General features: G+C 38.3%; 1 protein-coding gene across 7 annotated transcripts in view; it reads left to right on the plus strand.

Moving 5' to 3' along the window:
* LOC138763083 (transcription factor TFIIIB component B'' homolog) overlaps window positions 1-20,239 on the plus strand; it is a 135,335-nt gene that overhangs the window by 87,202 nt on the left and 27,894 nt on the right. For 5 of the 7 annotated variants that reach the window (XM_069936683.1, XM_069936700.1, XM_069936690.1 and 2 more), the window contains 5 exons: window positions 1,543-1,729; window positions 5,582-5,855; window positions 6,586-6,628; window positions 17,307-17,444; window positions 17,915-18,308. In XM_069936683.1, coding sequence (XP_069792784.1) covers window positions 1,543-1,729; window positions 5,582-5,855; window positions 6,586-6,628; window positions 17,307-17,444; window positions 17,915-18,308 — 1,036 coding nt within the window. Of the gene's footprint in view, window positions 1-1,542; window positions 1,730-5,581; window positions 5,856-6,585; window positions 6,629-6,984; window positions 7,446-17,306; window positions 17,445-17,914; window positions 18,309-20,239 lie in introns of those variants that run through there. The other 2 variants (XM_069936710.1, XM_069936720.1) reach the window with 2 other exon arrangements.

Genomic DNA, 20,239 nt, shown 5'->3' on the forward strand with positions numbered 1-20,239 from the left:
TCTCCCCTAACTTTAACCAGCCTATTAATTTACACTGCCAACTTCGAGGGACCTATGAACTGACCCCAAGGTCTCTATGTTCCTCCACACTGCTAAAAATGCTACCATTTACCATGTATTCCACCTTTAAGTCTGATCTTCCAAAGTGTTTTAAATTCACACTTTTCGTGATCATCGCCACCTGCCACATTGCCATCCTGTTTAATCCCATTTCAACCTACAACAACCTTCTACTCTATCCACAACCATTCCAATCTTTGTTTCACCTGGAAACTTATTCCTGCATTTCTATACTACTACATCCAAGTTATTTATAAAAATGTGTAAATCCAGTGATCCCTGTGAACACCAGTAGTCACTGAACTTCAGGCAGAATATGTTCCATCTATTACGACTCAACCTTCTGTGGGCAAGCCAGTTTTGAATCCACACAGGTAAGATTTCATGGATCCCATACCTCGTGCCTTTCTGGACGAGAACCTTGTCAAACACCTTAATAAATGCCATATACACTACATCCACCACCCTACCTTCAACAATTCATTTGCTCACAAAACCATGCTGACTATCCCTAATAAGACTGTTTCTTCAAGTGCTTATAAATCTTGCTTTGACGAATCATCTCCAATAGTTTGCCGAGAAGACTCATTGGTCCATAATTCCCAGGGTTGTCCCTATTAGTTTTTTTAAACAAGGGAATTACATTTGCTATTCTCCAACCCTCCAGTTCTACTTCTGTGGCCAGAGATGACATAAAGATCATCATCATGCCTCAGCAATTTCTTCCTTTGCTTCCCATTATAACCTGGGGTATATCCTATCTGGCCCTGGAGATTTATCTATTCCAATAGTTTTCAGAAGGTCTAACACTTTAACCTCAACATGCTCCAGCGCATAAGCCTCTTCTATGCTGATGTCTAATTCATCAAAGACCATCTCCCTGGTTAACACTGAAGCAATATATTGATTAAGGACCTCCCCTACCTCCATCTAGGCTGCCTTTCCAAGATTACTTCCTAAGTGGAGACATATGTAATAGGGTAATAGAAGTCTATTAATAATAAGCTAGAAATTGTCTATGTCCAAATCAGGATGATATGCAATTTCATTGACAGGACAAGTGTTCCATGGTCTTGCAGCTATTATCCTGGTTGAAAGCAGAGCTGCAAGTACAATCAAAATAGCCATCTTGCTAGAATAATAAGTTTGAGTGGACACAATAAATGATCTGGGCTTCATGATGGTTTTCCTTAATGTACAATAGAAATGGGAATAATTATAGCTTAATGTGCTAATTATGCATTTCTGTGTAAAATTCGCTTTGTATTGCCTTCAAAAGGTGTCTAAAGACCTTCTTTGTTTTTAGACATACTTATGGCACTCCTTAAATTAGAATGGCACGTTGTGAGTTTTTATATTTTTAAGTGGATTAGGCTATTGAACAAATTGTGGTCCCATTGCCAAAACTCTGAATAGGACATTCCCAAATGACACAATGTCATGAGCTGTTGTTGAATTAAATCCTTTGTGGTTTTGTTTCAGAAAACTTAATGGCAGTTGAAAACTCGAAAGAAGAGACATTCATATTAACTTTGGTTGAGATCCCAGCCTCTTCTTTAACAGAGAACAGTGAATCTTCAGCTTCCTTCACCCCAGTTTCAGAAAATGCCTTGAGTTTTGCTGAGTCATATCCTCCCCTATCTGCAGAAAATACTGAAATTGCTGTGAGGTAAATCCTGTATTTTATGGTAATTTTGAAACACAACAAAAAGTATTAATGTGTTTAATGTGAAATTGCATGGCAAACAAAATGTTGTGAACATCAATAGAAAAGAAATATTCGTGGATCATTTCTGTACTTGGTATTTAAATAGGAAAGTGATGTGTGGATTATACTTGACCTTCTGCTTCCTGATCAGTGGAAACACCCATATCTATTCAGCTGCTTCTTCAATTCCCAGAGGAGAAAGATTTGGTTCATGAGAAGTTGTAAAAGAAGAGATGGCAACTTCTATGTAATTCATAAATTTAAAAAGTTTGATCATAACTAATACCTAAGGGACTGGTATAGATTATTAAATTATCTGCTTACAATAAATACCTTTACTTCCAAATTAACTTGAGATTTTTTTCTACCAACAGAACACAATTTTAGTTAGAAAAATAATTTAGATTAATTTTCTTATTAATTTAAGAAAGGCCTCTGTTGCAGGTTACAACTGGGTGAAAAACTGTATTGCTCATTATAGCCAGGAAACTCTGTTTTATTAAAAACACAGAAATGTTGGTGGAACACAGCCTGTTTCAGCTGTAATAAGTAAAGATATTACTGACATTTCAGGACTCTTATTTATAATTTTAAGTTTTAAGAGAAATGTCCTGAGAACACAGGGCATACTATCAGACATTCTTTCCCTTCTGATCTACCTAATCTAACATACTTTGGAGCAAAATGGAGAATGCAAGAAAAACTCAGTCAACAGGCAGCATTCGAGGAAAGAAGAGCAATTAAAATTTCAGGTATTGAACTCTTCACCTAAAATGTTAACTATTTTTCTTTCTACAGATGTTACTCAACCTTGTGTTTTACTATTATTTTTCCACATTTTGTAGCATTAGGCCCATTGTCATGCAGGTTATGACTTTTCAAGTATGTATCGAAGTACTTTTTAAATAATTAATAGTGCTTGAATTTCTGAGATTAGGTTTAAAAATATATAGTTTTGTCAAATTGGAGGACTCGTGCACTGCCAAGCCAAGGCTACCTGAACACCTAATATTCTGTCAGTGCAGTCTCCAAACAGATGGCATTAACATTGACTTCTCCAGTTTCCATTTGGCCCTTCCCCATCCCTCTTTCTTTCCCTATACCTGTCTTCATTCCTCCATTTCCTCATTCCCTTCCCTCTCCTTATAGAACTACCCCGTTTTACATTTCTGGTCCTTCGGTGGTTGGGAAGATTGCCAAGGATGAGATTACAGATTACCTGGAGTGTATGATAAATTAGGCCGAAGGCAACATGGTTTCCTTAAGGGAAAATCTTGCTTGACAAAACTACTGCACTTTATTGAAGAAACCACAGGCAGGCTAGATGAAGGACATGCAATGGATGTTGTATATTTGGACCTTCAAAAGTTCTTTGATAAAGCTGCTTCACAAAATAAGACCCCTGGAATGACAAGAAAGATACTTGCATGAGTAGAGCATTGGCTCTTTGGCAGGAAACAGAGAATGGGAATAAAGGGATCCTATTCTGTTTGGCTGCTGGTTGCAAGTGGAGTACCACAGAGGTCAGTGTTGGGGCCACTTTTTATGTTGTATGTTAATGATTTGGATTGCAGAAATAATGGCTTTGTGGCTAAGTTTTCAGATGATGCAAAGATAGGTGGAGGGCAGGTAGTAAGGAGGAAACAGAGAGGCTGCAGAGAGATTTGGATAGATCAGGAGAATGGGCAAAGAAATGGTAAATGAAATACAATGTTGGAAAGTCTACGGTCATGAACTTTGGTAGAATGAATAGAAGGGTATAATATTATTTGAATGGGGAAAAATTCAAAATTCAGAGGTGCAAAGGACTTGGGAGTCCACATGTTGGATATGCTAAAGGTTAACTTCCAAATTGGATCAGTGGTGAAGAAGGTGAATGCAGTGTTGGCATTCATATCAAGAGGAATAGGATTCAAGAGTGATGTTTGTAAGGCACTGGTGAGACCTATCTTAGAGTACAGGGTAAAGTTGTAGGCTCCTTATTTAAGAAAGAATGTGTTGGCATTGGAGAGCATTCAGAGATGTGCAAGAATGATTCCTAGAATAAGGGGATGAGCAAATGAATAATGTTTGACAGCTCTTGGAGTTCAGAAGAATGAGGGGGACTTCTTAGAAGTATTTCAGATGTTGAAAGATCTGGACAGAGTAGATGTGGCAAAGTTGTTTCCCATGGTAGGGAAGTCGAGGACAAGAGGACACAACTTCAGGATTGAAGGGTGCTCATTTAAAACAGATCTGGAGAAATTTCTTGAGCTGGTGAGTGGTGAACCTCTGGAACTTGCTGTCACAGGTGGCTTTGGAGGCCAGGTCGTTGTGTGTATTTAAGGCAGAGATTGAAAGGTATCTGAGTTGTCATGGTATCAAAGATTATGGGGAGAAGGCAGGGGAGTAGGAGAATGGATCAGCTTGTAATGGAATGGTGGAGTAGACTCAATGGTCTGAATGGCCTACTTTTGCTGGTATATCTTATGGTCTCGCATGAGGTTTCTGGTGTTTAAAGTTTCCATAGCAGAAACCTTGGATGCTCCAGGTCATGGGTGGCCAACCTTTTAATTTAGACATGCAGCACAGGCCATTTTGGACCAAGAGTCCATGCTACCCAATTAACCTACACCTCTGGAATGTACTTGTGAGCTGAAATGGCCTGTTACCGTGCTGTATGTCTAAATTAAAAATTGAAAGGTTTTCCACCCCTGCTCCAGGTCATTTCATATCCAACCGAAAGTAGTTGGATAAACATTGCTTCTTCTTTTTAATTGCCACATTCCCCAGATTTGTGTAGTTTTGGGCAGATTCAACCTTGGTTTAATTGTGAAAGACACTTTGTAATTACTTTGTGATTTGTGGGCAGGAGTAAGAATGTAGGTTCACAGGATTTCTTTTGGGCAAATCTAGGAAAATTCAAACAGCTGTATTGAATTTGAATGGATTCTAAATGCATTTGGTTGAAAGGGGATTTGATTGAGGTATTTTAAATTATTAGGGGTGGAGGAAGAGAGGCTTTTTCCTTTAAGAAAGGGGGAGATACAAACAAGAGGACATGAGCTGAAAGTTAGAGGGGAAAAGTTAAGAGGAAACATGAGGGAGGACTTTACTCAGAGAGTGGAGGGTATGTGGAATGAGCTTCCAGACAATGTGGTGGAGGCAGGTTCGATATTAGCATTTAAGAAGTTCAATATGTATAAGGATGGGAAAGGAATGGAGGGTTATGGTTAGAGTGTAGGTCAGTGGGGATTGGGAGAAAGTGTTGGGCATGGACAAGAAGGGCCAAGTTGGCTTGTTTCTATGCTGTCATTGTTGTATGGTTATATTTGAAGTTGGTCCATGTCACTTTGGAGCAGTGAAACATTACTCTGCCCTTGATGATGCTATTCCTCAGCCGTGTCTGCTTTATTCTTGCGCTTGAAAAGCCAATGGGCTGATATCGCCTCAAACCGTGCATCTTGGCGCCTCACAGTTCGGCGGGCAGCAACCTCTTTTGAAGAAGACCGCAGAGCCCACCTCACTGACAAAAGGCAAAGGAGGAAAAACCCAACACTCAACCCCAACCAACCATTTTTCCCCTGCAGCCGCTGCAACCGTGTCTGCCTGTCCCGCATCGGACTTGTCAGCCACAAACGAGCCTGCAGCTGACGTGGACATTTACCCCTCCATAAATCTTCGTCTGCGAAGCCAAGCCAAAAAAAGAAAGAAAAGATTAGAAATTATTTTATTCATTAACATTCATAGTATTGACTAGAAAAAGCAAAATCAAAAGTTATGTTCTAAATGTGCTGATTTTTAGTTTATTAATTAGTATTGTTCCGTTTGCAGTTCTGAGTCGTTATTGGAGGAACCTACTGTCCCTACTGTGCTTGAAACACTGCCAATAATAGAGAGTAGCCCTCAACAGTATAGTTCAAATATGCCACAATTGAATATGGGACAAATGGATAGAAAAAGGAAAGCTGATGATTTGAAGGATGATCAAAATTATTCTACCAAGAAGAACCCAGTGATGACATCAAGACATGAAGGCCTCAGAGAAAATGTTCCACAGACTGAAAAAAATATTCAATCTAATTCAGCTACTTTTGTATCATTTAAGGTAGATCTTTATTTTTGTTGATTTATATCTTGATTTGCAACTTGCAGGGTAGACTTGATTTGTAATGTGATTCCTTTATAAAGGACTTGGAGTTACTGGCACACATTGAAATATATGGTGAAATACATCCAAGATACTTTTAATTGGTTAGTCAGTTTTCTCTTTCAGTCCAGCCAGACTTTGCCTTCACTGATATAAGATAGTGTAATTGAATTAATCTTGTGTATGTTTTAAATTTCTGAGAGTTATCATCCAAACTTTATACCATTTGTGTGCCCTTTCCCATCTCCAATATAAGGCTCAACAGCATTTTCTCAGTGCTGTTCCTTTCCCCACTTGGTGTACCTTCGAGGGGATAGAGTAGTGATGTGTGAAGGTAAATACTCATTCTTTGAATCTTAGTTATTAATGCCTCAGTGCAGCATCACTAATATTCCAGCAATTTTAACTTGTGCAGTAAGATTCTCAGTTGCTGTAGACCTCTTCCTTCCATTGGGATACTGTTTTCAAAGAAGGAGTAAAGGATAAAGATAACATTTGTGAAAAATTGGAGATTATTTAACTCTGAAGGTGCAAGATCTTTTACAGTCCTTGACAAGTAAAATATTCCACAGTACTCCTGTGTTCTCGCTAAAACCAACAAGTTAATTTTAATAATTTGCCAAATTTTATACCACATGGGGAAATGTGTGCCAAACATTATAACTCTTCTGTTCTGGCTTTTCCATAGGATTGCTCAACACCTTCAGACACTAATACATTAGATAATTATGGTAAGTGTATTTTTTTCACAAGTATTCATGAATAATTAGTAACGTTTATTAATGATCAGTAACATTTTCTGGTTTTTTAAAAAAATTTTTTATTTTTCACACTATAAACCATACTGACCAAAATACATACAGACATTTTTCTCTTGAATATATACAGTGTCATTTTCTCCCCTTTTTCCCTCTCCCTTCCCTCCTTCCCTCACCCCCCTTCCCATTTATTCAAAGTTCAATCTATAAGATACATTAAACCCGTTAAACAATGTCGTCACTTAATAAAAATAAACAAGAAATGCTTGTCTTTTACTTTTATATACTGAGTCAGTTCATTGCGTTGTCTTCTCCTTCTGTCGTTTTAGGTGGCGGAAGTCCGTGGTAGGATTTCTCTATTGTATTTCATGTATGGTTCCCATATTTGTTCGAATATTGTGACGTTTTAATTGTTTCCTCCAATTGCCAGAAAACAGGGAAGGGATTATGTTGCAGCCCAGTTTTGAACTGTGATCCTCCTCTCAATTTCTGTAAATAATTTCACAAGATATTTGAAATTGATCTCAGAAACTATAACTGTCACTTTAAAAACTCAACACAAAGTCGAGCAGATTTGCATTGCTTTTATGATTGCAGGTAAAGCAGAAATTTTATTTCAATTTTGAAGTGCTAACTTCCAAACTGTGGGCACTTGCTCTTTAAATTTAAAATGTAGACATAGAGCACAGTAAATGGCCCTTCTGGTCCATGAGCCTGTGCTGCCCACAATTGCTCCCCATTAACCTATGACCCCTTAGGATTTGAAGGGTGGAAGGAAACCGGAGCACCCTGAGGAAATGCATGCAGACACAGGGTGGGGGGGGGGGTGATTTACAAGCTCCTTACAGATTCAAACCCAGATCGCTGGTGCTGTAATAGCATTGTGCTGTTCGAGCTGCCCATGCTTCATCTTGTTACCCACGGTTGAGTCACCTTTTTTGGTTTATTTTTATGCCAAACAGTATAAACGATTTCTGCAATTCTTCCATTAGATCTTTGAATGCTTTCCATTGCCTATCCACCGTCAACCACCCCCCCTCCCCCCCATAAACATCACCCAGTCAATCTTACTCAACTCCCGTCTCATACCATCATAATTCCCTTTATTTAAATTCAGGACCTTAGTCTTGGTTTTAATTTCTTCACTCTCCATGTCGAGTGAGAATTCGATCATATTGTGATCGCTCCTACCCAAAGGGCCTCGTACAAGATTGGTGATTAGCCCCTTTTCATTGCATAATACCCAGTCTAAAATAGCCTGCTCCCAAGTTGGATATATTGGTCTAGATAACCGTCCCGTAAACATTCAAGGAATTCCTCCTCCTCAGTATTTTTACTAATTTGGCTAGTCCAATCTATATGCAAATTAAAGTCTCCCATGATGACAGCTGTTCCCTTATTGCACGCTTCTCTAATTTCTCTTTTTATGCCTTCCCTCACCTCTACATTACTATTTGGAGGCCTATATACCACCCCCACTAACATTTTCCGCCCCATGCTATTCCTCAGTTCTACCCATAAAGATTCCGCATTACTGAGACCCCAGTTGTTTGGGTCCTCAGACCGTGGTGAGGGAGGAGGTGTGGGTGCAGGTATTAAACCTCCTAGGACCACAGTGGAAGGTGCTGGGGGTGGGGGGGCACAGTTGATGGATGGGAAGGGAAGAGTGCACAAGGGAGTCACAGAGGGAGCAGTCCCTATGGAAGGCTGAGAGGGGAGGATGAGGAAAGATGTGTCTGGTGGTGGGGTCCTGTACTAAGTGCCGGAAATTCCGGTGGATAATGTGTTGGATGCAGAGGCTGATGGGGTGGTAGGTGAGGACAAGGGGGATTCTGTGTTTATTGTTGATAGGGGTGGGGGGCTAGGGCAGATGATCAGGGAATGGTGGAGATGTGGGTGAGGACTGAGATAATAGTGGTGGAGGGGATGCCACGTTTGTGGGAGAAGGCAGATATTTCAGAGGCTGGAAGACCTCATCTTGGGAGCAGATGTGGCGGAGACAGAGGAATTGAGAGAAGGGGATGGAGTCATTGCAGGGGACAGGGTGTGAGGATGAGTAGTCCAGGTAGTTATGGGACTTAGAGGGTTTGTAATAAATGTCAGTGGAGAGTCAGTCTCCTGAGATGGAGATAGAGGGATCCAGAAAAGGGAGAGTGTGATCAGAGATGGACCAGGTGAGTTTGAGGTCAGGGTGGAAAGTGGTCATGAAATTGATGAGCTAATCGCAGGTGCATGAGGCCGCCCCGATGTAGTTGTCAATGTTCCGGAGATAGAGTTGTGGGGCGGGGGGGGTCTTGCTTGTGTAGGCTTGTAGCGTGTTTTGTTCCACAAAACCCACAAACAGGCAGGCATAGCTGGGACCCACACGGGTACCCATGGCTGCTCCTTTAATCTGGAGGTAGTGGGATGAGTTGAACGAAAAATTGTTAAGGGTAATGACAAGTAGAGGAGTCACGTGATAGAGTAGTGGCCAGTCGGGGAACTCCAGCCCTCTCCGGAAAAGTTTTTAAAAAAAACACAGAAAACACAAAGGCACAAACACGAAAATTAAAATAAAGTGAAAGTAAAGGTGCGAAGAAAATGGCAGCGAAGAAAGAAAAGTCGAAAGCAACGGGAAGAAGAGAAGAAGAAAAGACATCGGAAGAAGGAGGTGAAGGCCTTACCTGTCCGAGGAGGCCCGCCGCGGAGAGAGAAACCCACTCCCTAAGGTCAGTCGAAGTCCTGAGCTCGGGACTACAAAAATGACTCGCGGTGCCAAGCAAAAGTGCGCAACCGCGCATGCGCGAGGAGTCGCGCATGCGCGATACGCATGACAAAAAAAAACACTGATGGGAGGGGGGACCAGCTGAGGAGTCGATCTCCACAGCTGAGAATGACAGCTACAGCACAACAAGAAGAAGAGAACATGGAAAACAATGAGAACAAGAAAGAAGAGAGTAAAAAGAAATCAAGGAAACAACAGATGACCAACCCAGAGGAAGAAGAAGAAGAACATAGAGAAATGGAAGAAGAAGGGAAGGGCAAGACAATGGATATTTTTAAAAAAATAATATATGGAATCAATAAAAGAATGGCAATCACAAGAATTTAGTGAAATAAAAAGAATTAAAAGTACAGAAGAAAAAATGAATAGATTAGAGATGGTCATGTCAGATATAGTAAAAAGAGTGGACAAGGTGGAAGAACGAGAAACAGCCGTAGAAATGGAAGTAGGAGACTTAAAAAAGAAATTAGAAGAATCTAATAAAAAAGTTGAAGAGACACAAGAGCTGTTAGCTCAGAAGATAGATATAATGGAAAGTTATAATAGAAAAAATAATATAAAGATAGTGGGCCTTAAGGAAGATAAAAAGGCAAGAATATGAGAGAATTTATAAAAGATTGGATCCCCAGGGTCCGAGGAAGACCAGAATTACAGGAAGAAATGGAAATAGAAAGGGCACATAGAAAATTAGCCCCGAAACCACAGCCACAACAAAAACCAAGATCCATTTTAGTAAAATTCCTAAGATATACAACAAGAGAAAATATATTGGAGAAAGCAATGATGAAAATAAAAGAAGACAAAAAGCCACTGGAATACAAAGGTCAAAAAATTTTTTTCTATCCAGACATAAGTTTTGAACTCCTGAAGAAGAGAAAGGAGTTTAATTCAGAAAAAGCGATCTTATGGAAAAAAGGATATAAATTTATGCTAAAGTACCCAGCAGTACTTAAAATAGTTATTCCAGGGCAGCAAAACAGACTATTCTCGGATCCGGAGGAAGCACGAAAATTTGCAGAACAACTACAAAACAGACAGAGAGATGAAGACATGTAATGAGAGCAAAAATGACCACGAACTATATGTATGTGTGTATATATATTATATATATATTATATATATATATATTGTGTATATATATATATATATATATATATATATATATATATTGTGTGTGTATATATATATATATATATATATAGTATATATTATTTATATATTATGTTTATATATATACACACACACACACTTATTTATTTATTTATCTATTTATTTATTTATTTATTTTTTCTTTGGCTTGGCTTCGCGGACGAAGATTTATGGAGGGGGTAAAAGTCCACGTCAGCTGCAGGCTCGTTTGTGGCTGACAAGTCCGATGCGGGACAGGCAGACACGGTTGCAGCGGCTGCAGGGGAAAATTGGTTGGTTGGGGTTGGGTATTGGGTTTTTCCTCCTTTGCCTTTTGTCAGTGAGGTGGGCTCTGCGGTCTTCTTCAAAGGAGGTTGCTGCCCGCCAAACTGTAAGGCGCCAAGATGCACGGTTTGAGGCGATATCACCCCACTGGCGGTGGTCAATGTGGCAGGCACCAAGAGATTTCTTTAGGCAGTCCTTGTACCTTTTCTTTGGTGCACCTCTGTCACGGTGGCCAGTGGAGAGCTCGCCATATAACACGATCTTGGGAAGGCGATGGTCCTCCATTCTGGAGACGTGACCCTTCAGCAGCGTGGACTCGATGATGTCGACCTCTGCCATCTCGAGTACTTCGACGTTAGGGATGAAAGCGCTCGAATGGATGTTGGGGATGGAGCGGAGACAACGCTGGTGGAAGCGTTCTAGGAGCCGTAGGTGATGCCGGTAGAGGACCCATGATTCGGAGCCGAACAGGAGTGTGGGTATGACAACGGCTCTGTATACGCTTATCTTTGTGAGGTTTTTCAGTTGGTTGTTTTTCCACACTTTTTTGTGTAGTCTTCCAAAGGCGCTATTTGCCTTGGCGAGTATGTTGTCTATCTCATTGTCGATCCTTGCATCTGATGAAATGGTGCAGCCGAGATAGGTAAACTGGTTGACCGTTTTGAGTTTTGTGTGCCCGATGGAGATGTGGGGGTCTGGTAGTCATGGTGGGGAGCTGGCTGATGGAGGACCTCAGTTTTCTTCAGGCTGACTTCCAGGCCAAACATTTTGGCAGTTTCCGCAAAGCAGGATGTCAAGCGCTGAAGAACTGGCTCTGAATGGGCAACTAAAGCGGCATCGTCTGCAAAGAGTAGTTCACGGACATAATATATATGTGTGTGTGTGTGTGTGTGTGTGTGTGTGTGTGTGTGTGTATATATGTGTGTACATCAGTGTATCCGTATTTAGAGGAAAATATATAGAGTATAGATAATATATAGAGTATAGATAAGAATTAATAAGGGAAAGAAAGGGAAGAGAGGAAGTAAGGAGGGAATTAAGAGAGTGACCTTTGTTATATATGAAAATTAATATCTTTTCTGGGGGGGCTGGGTGGGGAGGTGTTCCGGTCACTGCGAGTGAATTTGCAAATCCAAATGGAGAGGGGAGAAGTGGTTGCCCGACAAGGGATAAAGGACAACTCAGGAAGGGGAGGGGATAGTGGGGTTAAAGAAATTTTAGATAGGAGAATAAGGGAAATGTTTGATGTTTTAGAAATGTTGTCTTATAAAGTGTTCAAAACAAGAAAGCTGAAATGGCTAAGAAGGAAAGGTGATGATGAGGAAGCGGAAAGGAAAGATAAACAAAGTATCAAATGTCTACGTTGAACTATATGACTTTAAATATTAATGGAATACATAACCAAATCAAAAGGAAGAAACTGCTAAATTTACTGAAAAAAGAAAAAATTGACATAGCATTTGTGCAAGAAACACACTTAACTGAAATGGAGCACAAGAAATTAAAGAGAGATTGGATAGGACATGTAACAGCAGTGTCATATAATTCAAAAGCTAGAGGAGTAGCTATATTAATCAGTAAAAATGTACCAATTAAAATAGAAGAGGAAATAATAGATCCAGCAGGGAGATATGTAATGATAAAATGTCAGATATATTCGGAGTTTTGGAATTTACTCAATGTATATTCCTCTAACGAAGAAGATCAAAAATTTATGCAAGATATTTTTTTGAAGATAGCAGACACGCAAGGGAACCTACTAATAGGAGGGGATTTCAACCTTAATTTGGATTCAAACATGGATAAAACTGGGAAAAAAATAAACAGAAAGAACAAAGTAACCAAATTTATAATTAAATCGATGCAAGAAATGCAACTTTTGGATATATGGAGGAAACAACACCCAAAGGAAAAGGAATATTCATGTTATTCGGGTAGACATAAAACATACATAAGAGTAGACCTATTCCTGTTATCAGCTCATATGCATGACAGAGTAACAAAAACAGAATATAAAGCTAGAATATTATCGGACCACTCACCCCTGATATTGACAATAGAGTTAGAGGACATCCCTCCAAGAATGTATAGATGGAGATTAAACTCCATGCTACTTAAAAGGCAGGATTTTAGAGAATTCATTGAAAGACAAATTAAAATGTACTTTGAAATAAATACGGAATCAGTGAAAGATAAGTTTATACTATGGGATGCAATGAAAGCGTTCATCAGAGGGCAAATAATAAGTTATGTAACCAAGATGAAGAAGGACCACAATCAGGAAACAGAGCAGTTGGAAAGGGAAATAGCAAATATAGAAAAAGAATTAGCAATGAAGGAAGACACAACTAAAAGAAGAGAATTGGCAGATAAAAAAATAAAATATGAAACATTACAAACATATAAGGTGGAGAAGAACATAATGAAGACAAAACAAATATTATGAACTAGGAGAAAAAAACACACAAAATTCTAGCATGGCAGCTTAAGACAGAACAAACTAAGAGTATGGTATTGGCATCAAGGAAAAAAGACAAACAAATCACATATAATCCAACGGAGATTAATGAAAACTTCAGAGAATTCTACGAACAACTATACCAAACTGAAAACGAAGGGAAAGAAGACAAAATAGATGAATTTTTAATTAAAATTGAACTACCAAAATTACAAATAGAGGAACAAAATAAATTAATAGAACCATTTGAAATAGTAGAAATACAAGAGATAATAAAAAAAACTACCCAATAATAATAAAACACCAGGAGAGGATGGATTTCCAATAGAATTCTATAAAACATTTAAAGATTTATTAATTCCTCCCCTCTGGAAGTAATCAACCAGATTGATAAAACACAAAGCTTACCAGATTCATGCAAAACAGCAATAATTACAGAAATACCAAAGACAGGGAAAGATCCACTAGCACCAGGGTCATATAGACCAATATCTTTACTTAACACAGATTATAAGATAATAGCTAAACTATTAGCAAACAGATTAGCCGACTATGTACCAAAAATAGTAAATCTAGACCAAACTGGAATTATTAAAAAAAGACGCACAACAGACAATATTTGTAAATTTATTAACTTAATTCATGCAGTAGAAGGAAATAAAGCTCCAATAGTAGCGGTTGCTTTAGACACAGAGAAGGACTTTGACAGAGTAGAATGGAATTATTTATTCAAAGTACTACAAAAATTCAGTTTACCAGAGAAATATATTAATTGGATTAAAGCATTATATAAGCGGCCATTGGCGAAAGTGACAGTAAATGGATATATATCAAAACAATTTAACTTAAGCAGATCAACAAGGCAGGGATGCCCACTATCCCCTTTATTGTTCGTGTATGCCATAGAACCACTAGCAGAACTGATAAGAACAGAAAATAAAATAAAAGGATAAAAATAAAAGACAAGGAATATAAAATCAGTTTATTTGCAGATGACATTATAGTATACTTAACAGAACCAGAAATATCAATAAAAGAATTACATAAGAAATTGAAGGAATATGGAAAAGTGTCGGGATACAAGATTAACGCAAATAAAAGTGAAGCAATGTTAATGAATAATGCGGATTTCTCAAAATTTAAGAAAGAATCACCATTCAGATGGCAAATGCAAAGCAATACGATACCTAGGTATACAAATAAATAAAAACCTCGGCCATCTATATAAACTCAATTATTATCCACTAATGAAAAAATTACAGGACGACTTAGATCATTGGAAAGACTTACCACTAACACTAATAGGAAGGATAAACTGTATTAAAATGAACATTTTCCCAAGGATACAATATCTATTTCAGGCATTGCCAATACACTTGACGGAGAAATTCTTCAAGGAGTTAAAGAAAATAATAAGGAAATTTTTATGGAAAGGGGGAAACCGAGGATAGCACTAGATAAATTAACAGAATGGTATAAACAAGGAGGCTTACAACTGCCAATCTTTAAAAATTATTATAGAGCCGCACAATTAAGATACCTATCAGATTTTTATCAAACAAGAGAAAAGCCAGGTTGGACTAGATTAGAACTAGATAAAATAGGGGAGAAGATACCCGAACATATATAAATGGGATGAAAAATTGGTACAACGTAGGAGTTCTCCAGTATTACGTCATCTGCTCAATATTTGGAAGAAGATTTATGTAGAAAGGAATAAAACAAATTACCAACTACCAAAACTAATACTGACGCAAAATCAGCTAATCTCTTTTACAATAGATAACCTTTCCTTTAGAGAATGGGAGAAAAAAGGGACCAAAAGAATAGAAAATTGCTTTTCAGGAAATAAATTACTATCCTTTGAACAAATGAAGGATAAATATAATATAACTCACGATACATTGTTGGCATACTACCAACTGAAATCCTACTTGAAGGACAAATTGGGAAGTAGTCTGAGGTTACCAGAGGGAAGTAATTTTGAATATGTGATTACAGACACAATGATAATCAAAACATTTATAACAAACATGTATATTAAACTACAAGAAAAGAAGAATGAGGAAACAAATGGTAAAACTAAACAAAAATGGGAACAAGATCTAAACATAAAGATAAAGAAGGAAACATGGGAGAAGTTATGCTCAGGAACTATGAGAAATACAATAAATACGAGGTTACATATGATATAATATAACTGGATACACAGGCTATATATTACACCTCAAAAGTTAAATAAATGGGACCCAACAGTATCTGACAGATGTTTTCGCTGTAAAAAAGAAATGGGAACAACAATTCATGCAATCTAGACATATGAGAAAGTGAAAAAATTTTGGGAAGATCTAAACCAGATATTAAATAAAATCACAAAAAGCAATATACTAAAAAACCCAGAGATCTTCCTCCTAAGTAATATAAAAAACAAAGAATTTGGACTTGATTTGGATGGTGCACAAAAAAGATTTGTTAGGATAGCCCTAGCTGTAGCAAAAAATGTATTATGTCAGCCTGGAAATTAGAAGATAATTTGAGAATACAACAATGGTATATAGAAATGAATAAATGTATTCCATTAGAAAAAATAACATATAATTTAAGAAATAATATTGAAATATTTGAACAAATATGGGAGCCATATATGAAACACAATAGAGAAAACCTACCGGGGACATCTACCACCTAAAATGACAGAAGGAGAAGGGAATGAAAATAATTGACTCAGTGGAATTTCTTGTTTATTTTTATTGAGTGACAACATTGCTTGACAGGTTTAATGTATCTTAGATTCTGAACTTTAAATGAATGGGAGGGGAGGTAGGGAGGGTGGGATGGGAAGAGGGAGGGGAGGTAGGGAGGGTGGGATGGGAAGAGGGAGGGGGGGGAGAAAACGACACTATATATTTGAAAAGGAAAATGTGTATATCTTGATCAATGTGGTTTATAGTATGAAAAATTTAAAAAAATTTTAAAAAAAGGGTAATGACAAGTTCTGACAGGCAGAGAAAGGTGGTGGTGGAAGGTGACTGCTTAGGTCTGAGGTCCAGGAAAAATCGAAGTGCTTTGAGGCTTTCTGTGTGGGGAATGGGGGTGTCAAGGGATTGGACATCCATCGTGAAGATGAGGCGGCCAAGTTTGGGGAATCTGAAGTCTTGGAGGAGGTGAAGGGTGTGTGAGGTGTCGCAGATGTAGATGGGTAAGGATTAAACTAGGAGAGAAAAGATGGAGTCAAGTTAGGATGAAACTAGTTCCATGGGGCAAGAGCAAGCAGAGACAATGGGCCTACCTGGATGATTAAGTTTAAGTATCTTGGGTAGAAGGTAGAAACATGCAGTGCAAGGATGGGAGGCAATGAGGTTGGTGACTGTGGGGGGTGGGGGGGGGGGGGGAGGTGTGGGAGCCGGTACCTTGATGGGTGATGGTGGGGTCCTATGAGAGGGTTTGATAAGAGGAGATGTCTGAGAGCTGTCGACTGGCCTCAGCAAGGTAGAGGTCAGTGCACCAGACTACACACAGCACTACCGTTGTCTGTGGGTTTGATAGGTTAGGGTTGTTGCAGAGAGAATGGAGGGTGGAGCGTTCTGAGGAGGTGAGGTTAGAGTAGGAGAGGGGAATAGAGAAGATGAGACGGTTGGAGAGCCTGAAACGTTGGTGATGTATCTTCACCTTTGCTACATAAAGGCCTTGTTTGACCTGCTGAGTTTCTCCAGCATTTGTGTGTTTTTTCACTTAACCGCGGTGTCAACAGAATTCTGTGTTTTACCCTTAATGAAGGTGAGTTTTAAGTCCTGCTACAGAGGGTTGAGCACAAAAATCTAGACTGAATCTCTCATGTTGATTCAATATCTCAAAGCAAATTTATTTTATTTTTATCACATTGCTGCTTGTTGATGTTTGCCAGGATCCTCACATCGACAGTACATCAAAAGTACTTCACTGACTAGAACACTTTGAGACTGGGGGCTGTGAGAGCGTGTGTATCAATCTGAAGTATTCTGATTTATTTCTCTCAGATATTGCGACTTCATTAGAATCTGGTGATGATTTCACTTTCTCTTCTTTTGATGATGTTCTGAATAATCCTCATGTGGAAAGATTAGCTGAGGCATCTTCTGTATTTGAAGAAATGAAGGTTCCACGAATAAGGAGAGGTATGTGGCTAACTTAGATGAGTAGATACCCTGGTAACTGAATGGAGAATATTTAAATGTCACTCATTTGTTATTGCTAATGAACAAAATTAAGTGCAACTCTGTTTTGTACATTTCTTCTGGATTATGTTTAATATGGAAGGCTGGATTCTGTATCCATTCATCTCATTTCTGCTGAACTGTTCCGTTTCTCGACAATGCTAATGTCAAGTTTTTGCTCACTAACCAGTATTGATGTGGTTGCTATATTTAGGTGCTGTACTTGGTTTTCCTTTGTATGGTTTCTATTATTGGAATAAGTTTTTTTTTCCTGATAGATTGCTCCCCTCTGAATGCATCAGCATCTGTGATTGATGTAGCGTTACATATTGAATGTAATATTTGTCATAGTTCCGATTGTAGACTTGCAATCCATTGATTAAAAAGATTCATTCCTAGAATATTCTGATTTGGTTCCTTGTGCTTTCTAGGTAAAATCACTGGGAAGCCCAACTTTTCAACAAAGAGAGTGATGCCCTCACTTGAGACTGATCATTCAGCTCAAACTAAGAGAAATAATAATACTCTGAAACTTTCAGAAACTCCAAGAAATACACCAACTCTTCTGCTTCCTGAAAAAAAATTACAAACTGAAGCAGCATATAATTCATCATTTGACGTGAATTCCACACAACATAAGCTGTGCATTAACGATGATGACCTTGGTGAAAATGAGGCACAAGATGCACCAGAGACAGCAATGGCCACTGAATTGTTTTGTTCCCCTCCAGATATTTTGGCAGCAGTTACAGAAGAGGACACTGCAGCAAGACAAACAGAAACAAGTACACAAGATACAGCTCCCTCCAGTGCAATTTTAACAAGGTAATTAAATACACTTTGCGTGAGAACTTGTTTCCATCTTGTTTTTTTAAACCATCATCATTGCCTGCTTATTTTGAAATAGTCAAAGAAAGTTTCAAGCTGCTGTCTCAATAATGTATTTTGATTTTGCATAACTTTTACTTGCTTCTTAGTTTATTAAAATTCTATCAAGAAGTGGAAGTGCATTTAAAATTTGTGTACATAAATTTTGATCCTTGTTAATAAGGCAACCTTCACAAACCCCTAACTACTGTAGTATTTTTCATATTTTTTCACCCTCTGGTTGAATCATTAAAGAACATAAAAACTTTCAAGCAGGAATAGGTGGGATCGCCTTCCTCAGATTCAGGCCAATTGGGTCTATGCCAGTTAAAAAATGTCTACCAAATCAAATCCCTCTGCCCAACTCGAGGTCCATAGTCCAGCAGATCCTGATTTTTCAAGAACCCATCAAAGTACTTTTTAAAGTTTCTACTTCTCTTCCCAACTGTGAATTATAGACCCTTACAACCCTCTGGATGAAAGAAACATTTCTGTATCTCTCCTTTAATCTATCTACCAATTCTTTGAAACTACGTCACTCAATTTTTATCTCTGCTAAATGAAAAAGTTCCTCTTTATTATATAAAAATCTTAATTTGGTTTTCTCTGTTGCAAAGTAAACAACCCCATCTCATGCAATCTAATCCACATTGCTGACACTGTAAAACTATTTCCATATGGTATTTTTTTTCACCCTTTTCATTGCAGTCATGCGGTTTTTGGGATGTGATGACCAGAATTTGCACAATACTGAAACTGTTCTCCAGAAAAATCGTGGATTCTTTGCTTTTTCAGTACAGCAAACAAATGGATCAGCAGTCAATGCACAGATTTGTTACTTTCTTGCTTTGTGCAAAGTTTGTACCTCTCACAAGAAAAAGATCCTTAGGCCTAACCTGTCACAATAACAGAAAAACAACTACCTTCTGATTGATCCAAGGTCATCTAAAAAAATAACACATTGTATTTCATTTGAGCATTTACACATTGAACAGTACAAGGACAGGCCCTTCCACTCGTGTGTGTGTGTGCCAAACATGATGTCAAAATCAAACAAACACTCTGCTTGTATAAGATAGCTATCCCTTCATTCCCTTCTTTTTCATGTGTCTATCTAGAAGACTTTTACTGGCACCCTTTTCCAGGCACTCATTGTGTTTTTTTTTAAACTTGCCCTGCCTTTATCTCTAAATTTATCCCCACCCCACATAAGCACATGTCAAATGAGTCTAATTGTTTTAATGCGACATTTGACATGAAACAATTAGGTTGATTTGTAAAGACATAATTCAAGCACAGCAATGAACCATTGAAAAATACAAGAACTACTGATGTGAAATCCTGAGCAAACAAAGAGAAGTTGGAGAAACTCAAACCATAGATAGAAATATACAAAAGGACCTGATTTGAAACACTGACTGCTCATTTCCCTCCATGGATATAGCCTGATTGCTGAGTCGCTCCAGCTCCTCTTTGTTTCCTCAATACGTTTTGAGTCTTTACATTCTGCTATGTTGTGTACAGTTTATTTTTGCACTACCAATTAGTGATAATTCTGTCATGCCCACAGGAAAAAGGAATCTGAGTTAAATATGATATATATATATACTCAGACAATAAATCTGAGACATTGAACAATGTAGGCTGGGTTAACTTTCTAATTTACATATGCCCTTTTCCCAGGTGATCAAATTGCCTGAGCCTTCAACTTTAAGGAAAACTGCTTGAATGTTTGTTTGCAAGTTAAATGCTTGTTACTTGGAATCATCTTTGTTGCTTATGAATGTAGCTTTTCAAAAACAGTGACTTTTGTAAATAGTTGAACATGCACAGTCTTTGGCTTGGCTTCGCGGACGAAGATTTAAGGAGGGGTAATGTCCACGTTAGCT

Source organism: Narcine bancroftii, chromosome 1 (assembly GCF_036971445.1).
Source record: "Narcine bancroftii isolate sNarBan1 chromosome 1, sNarBan1.hap1, whole genome shotgun sequence".
Lineage (NCBI taxonomy): Eukaryota > Metazoa > Chordata > Chondrichthyes > Torpediniformes > Narcinidae > Narcine > Narcine bancroftii.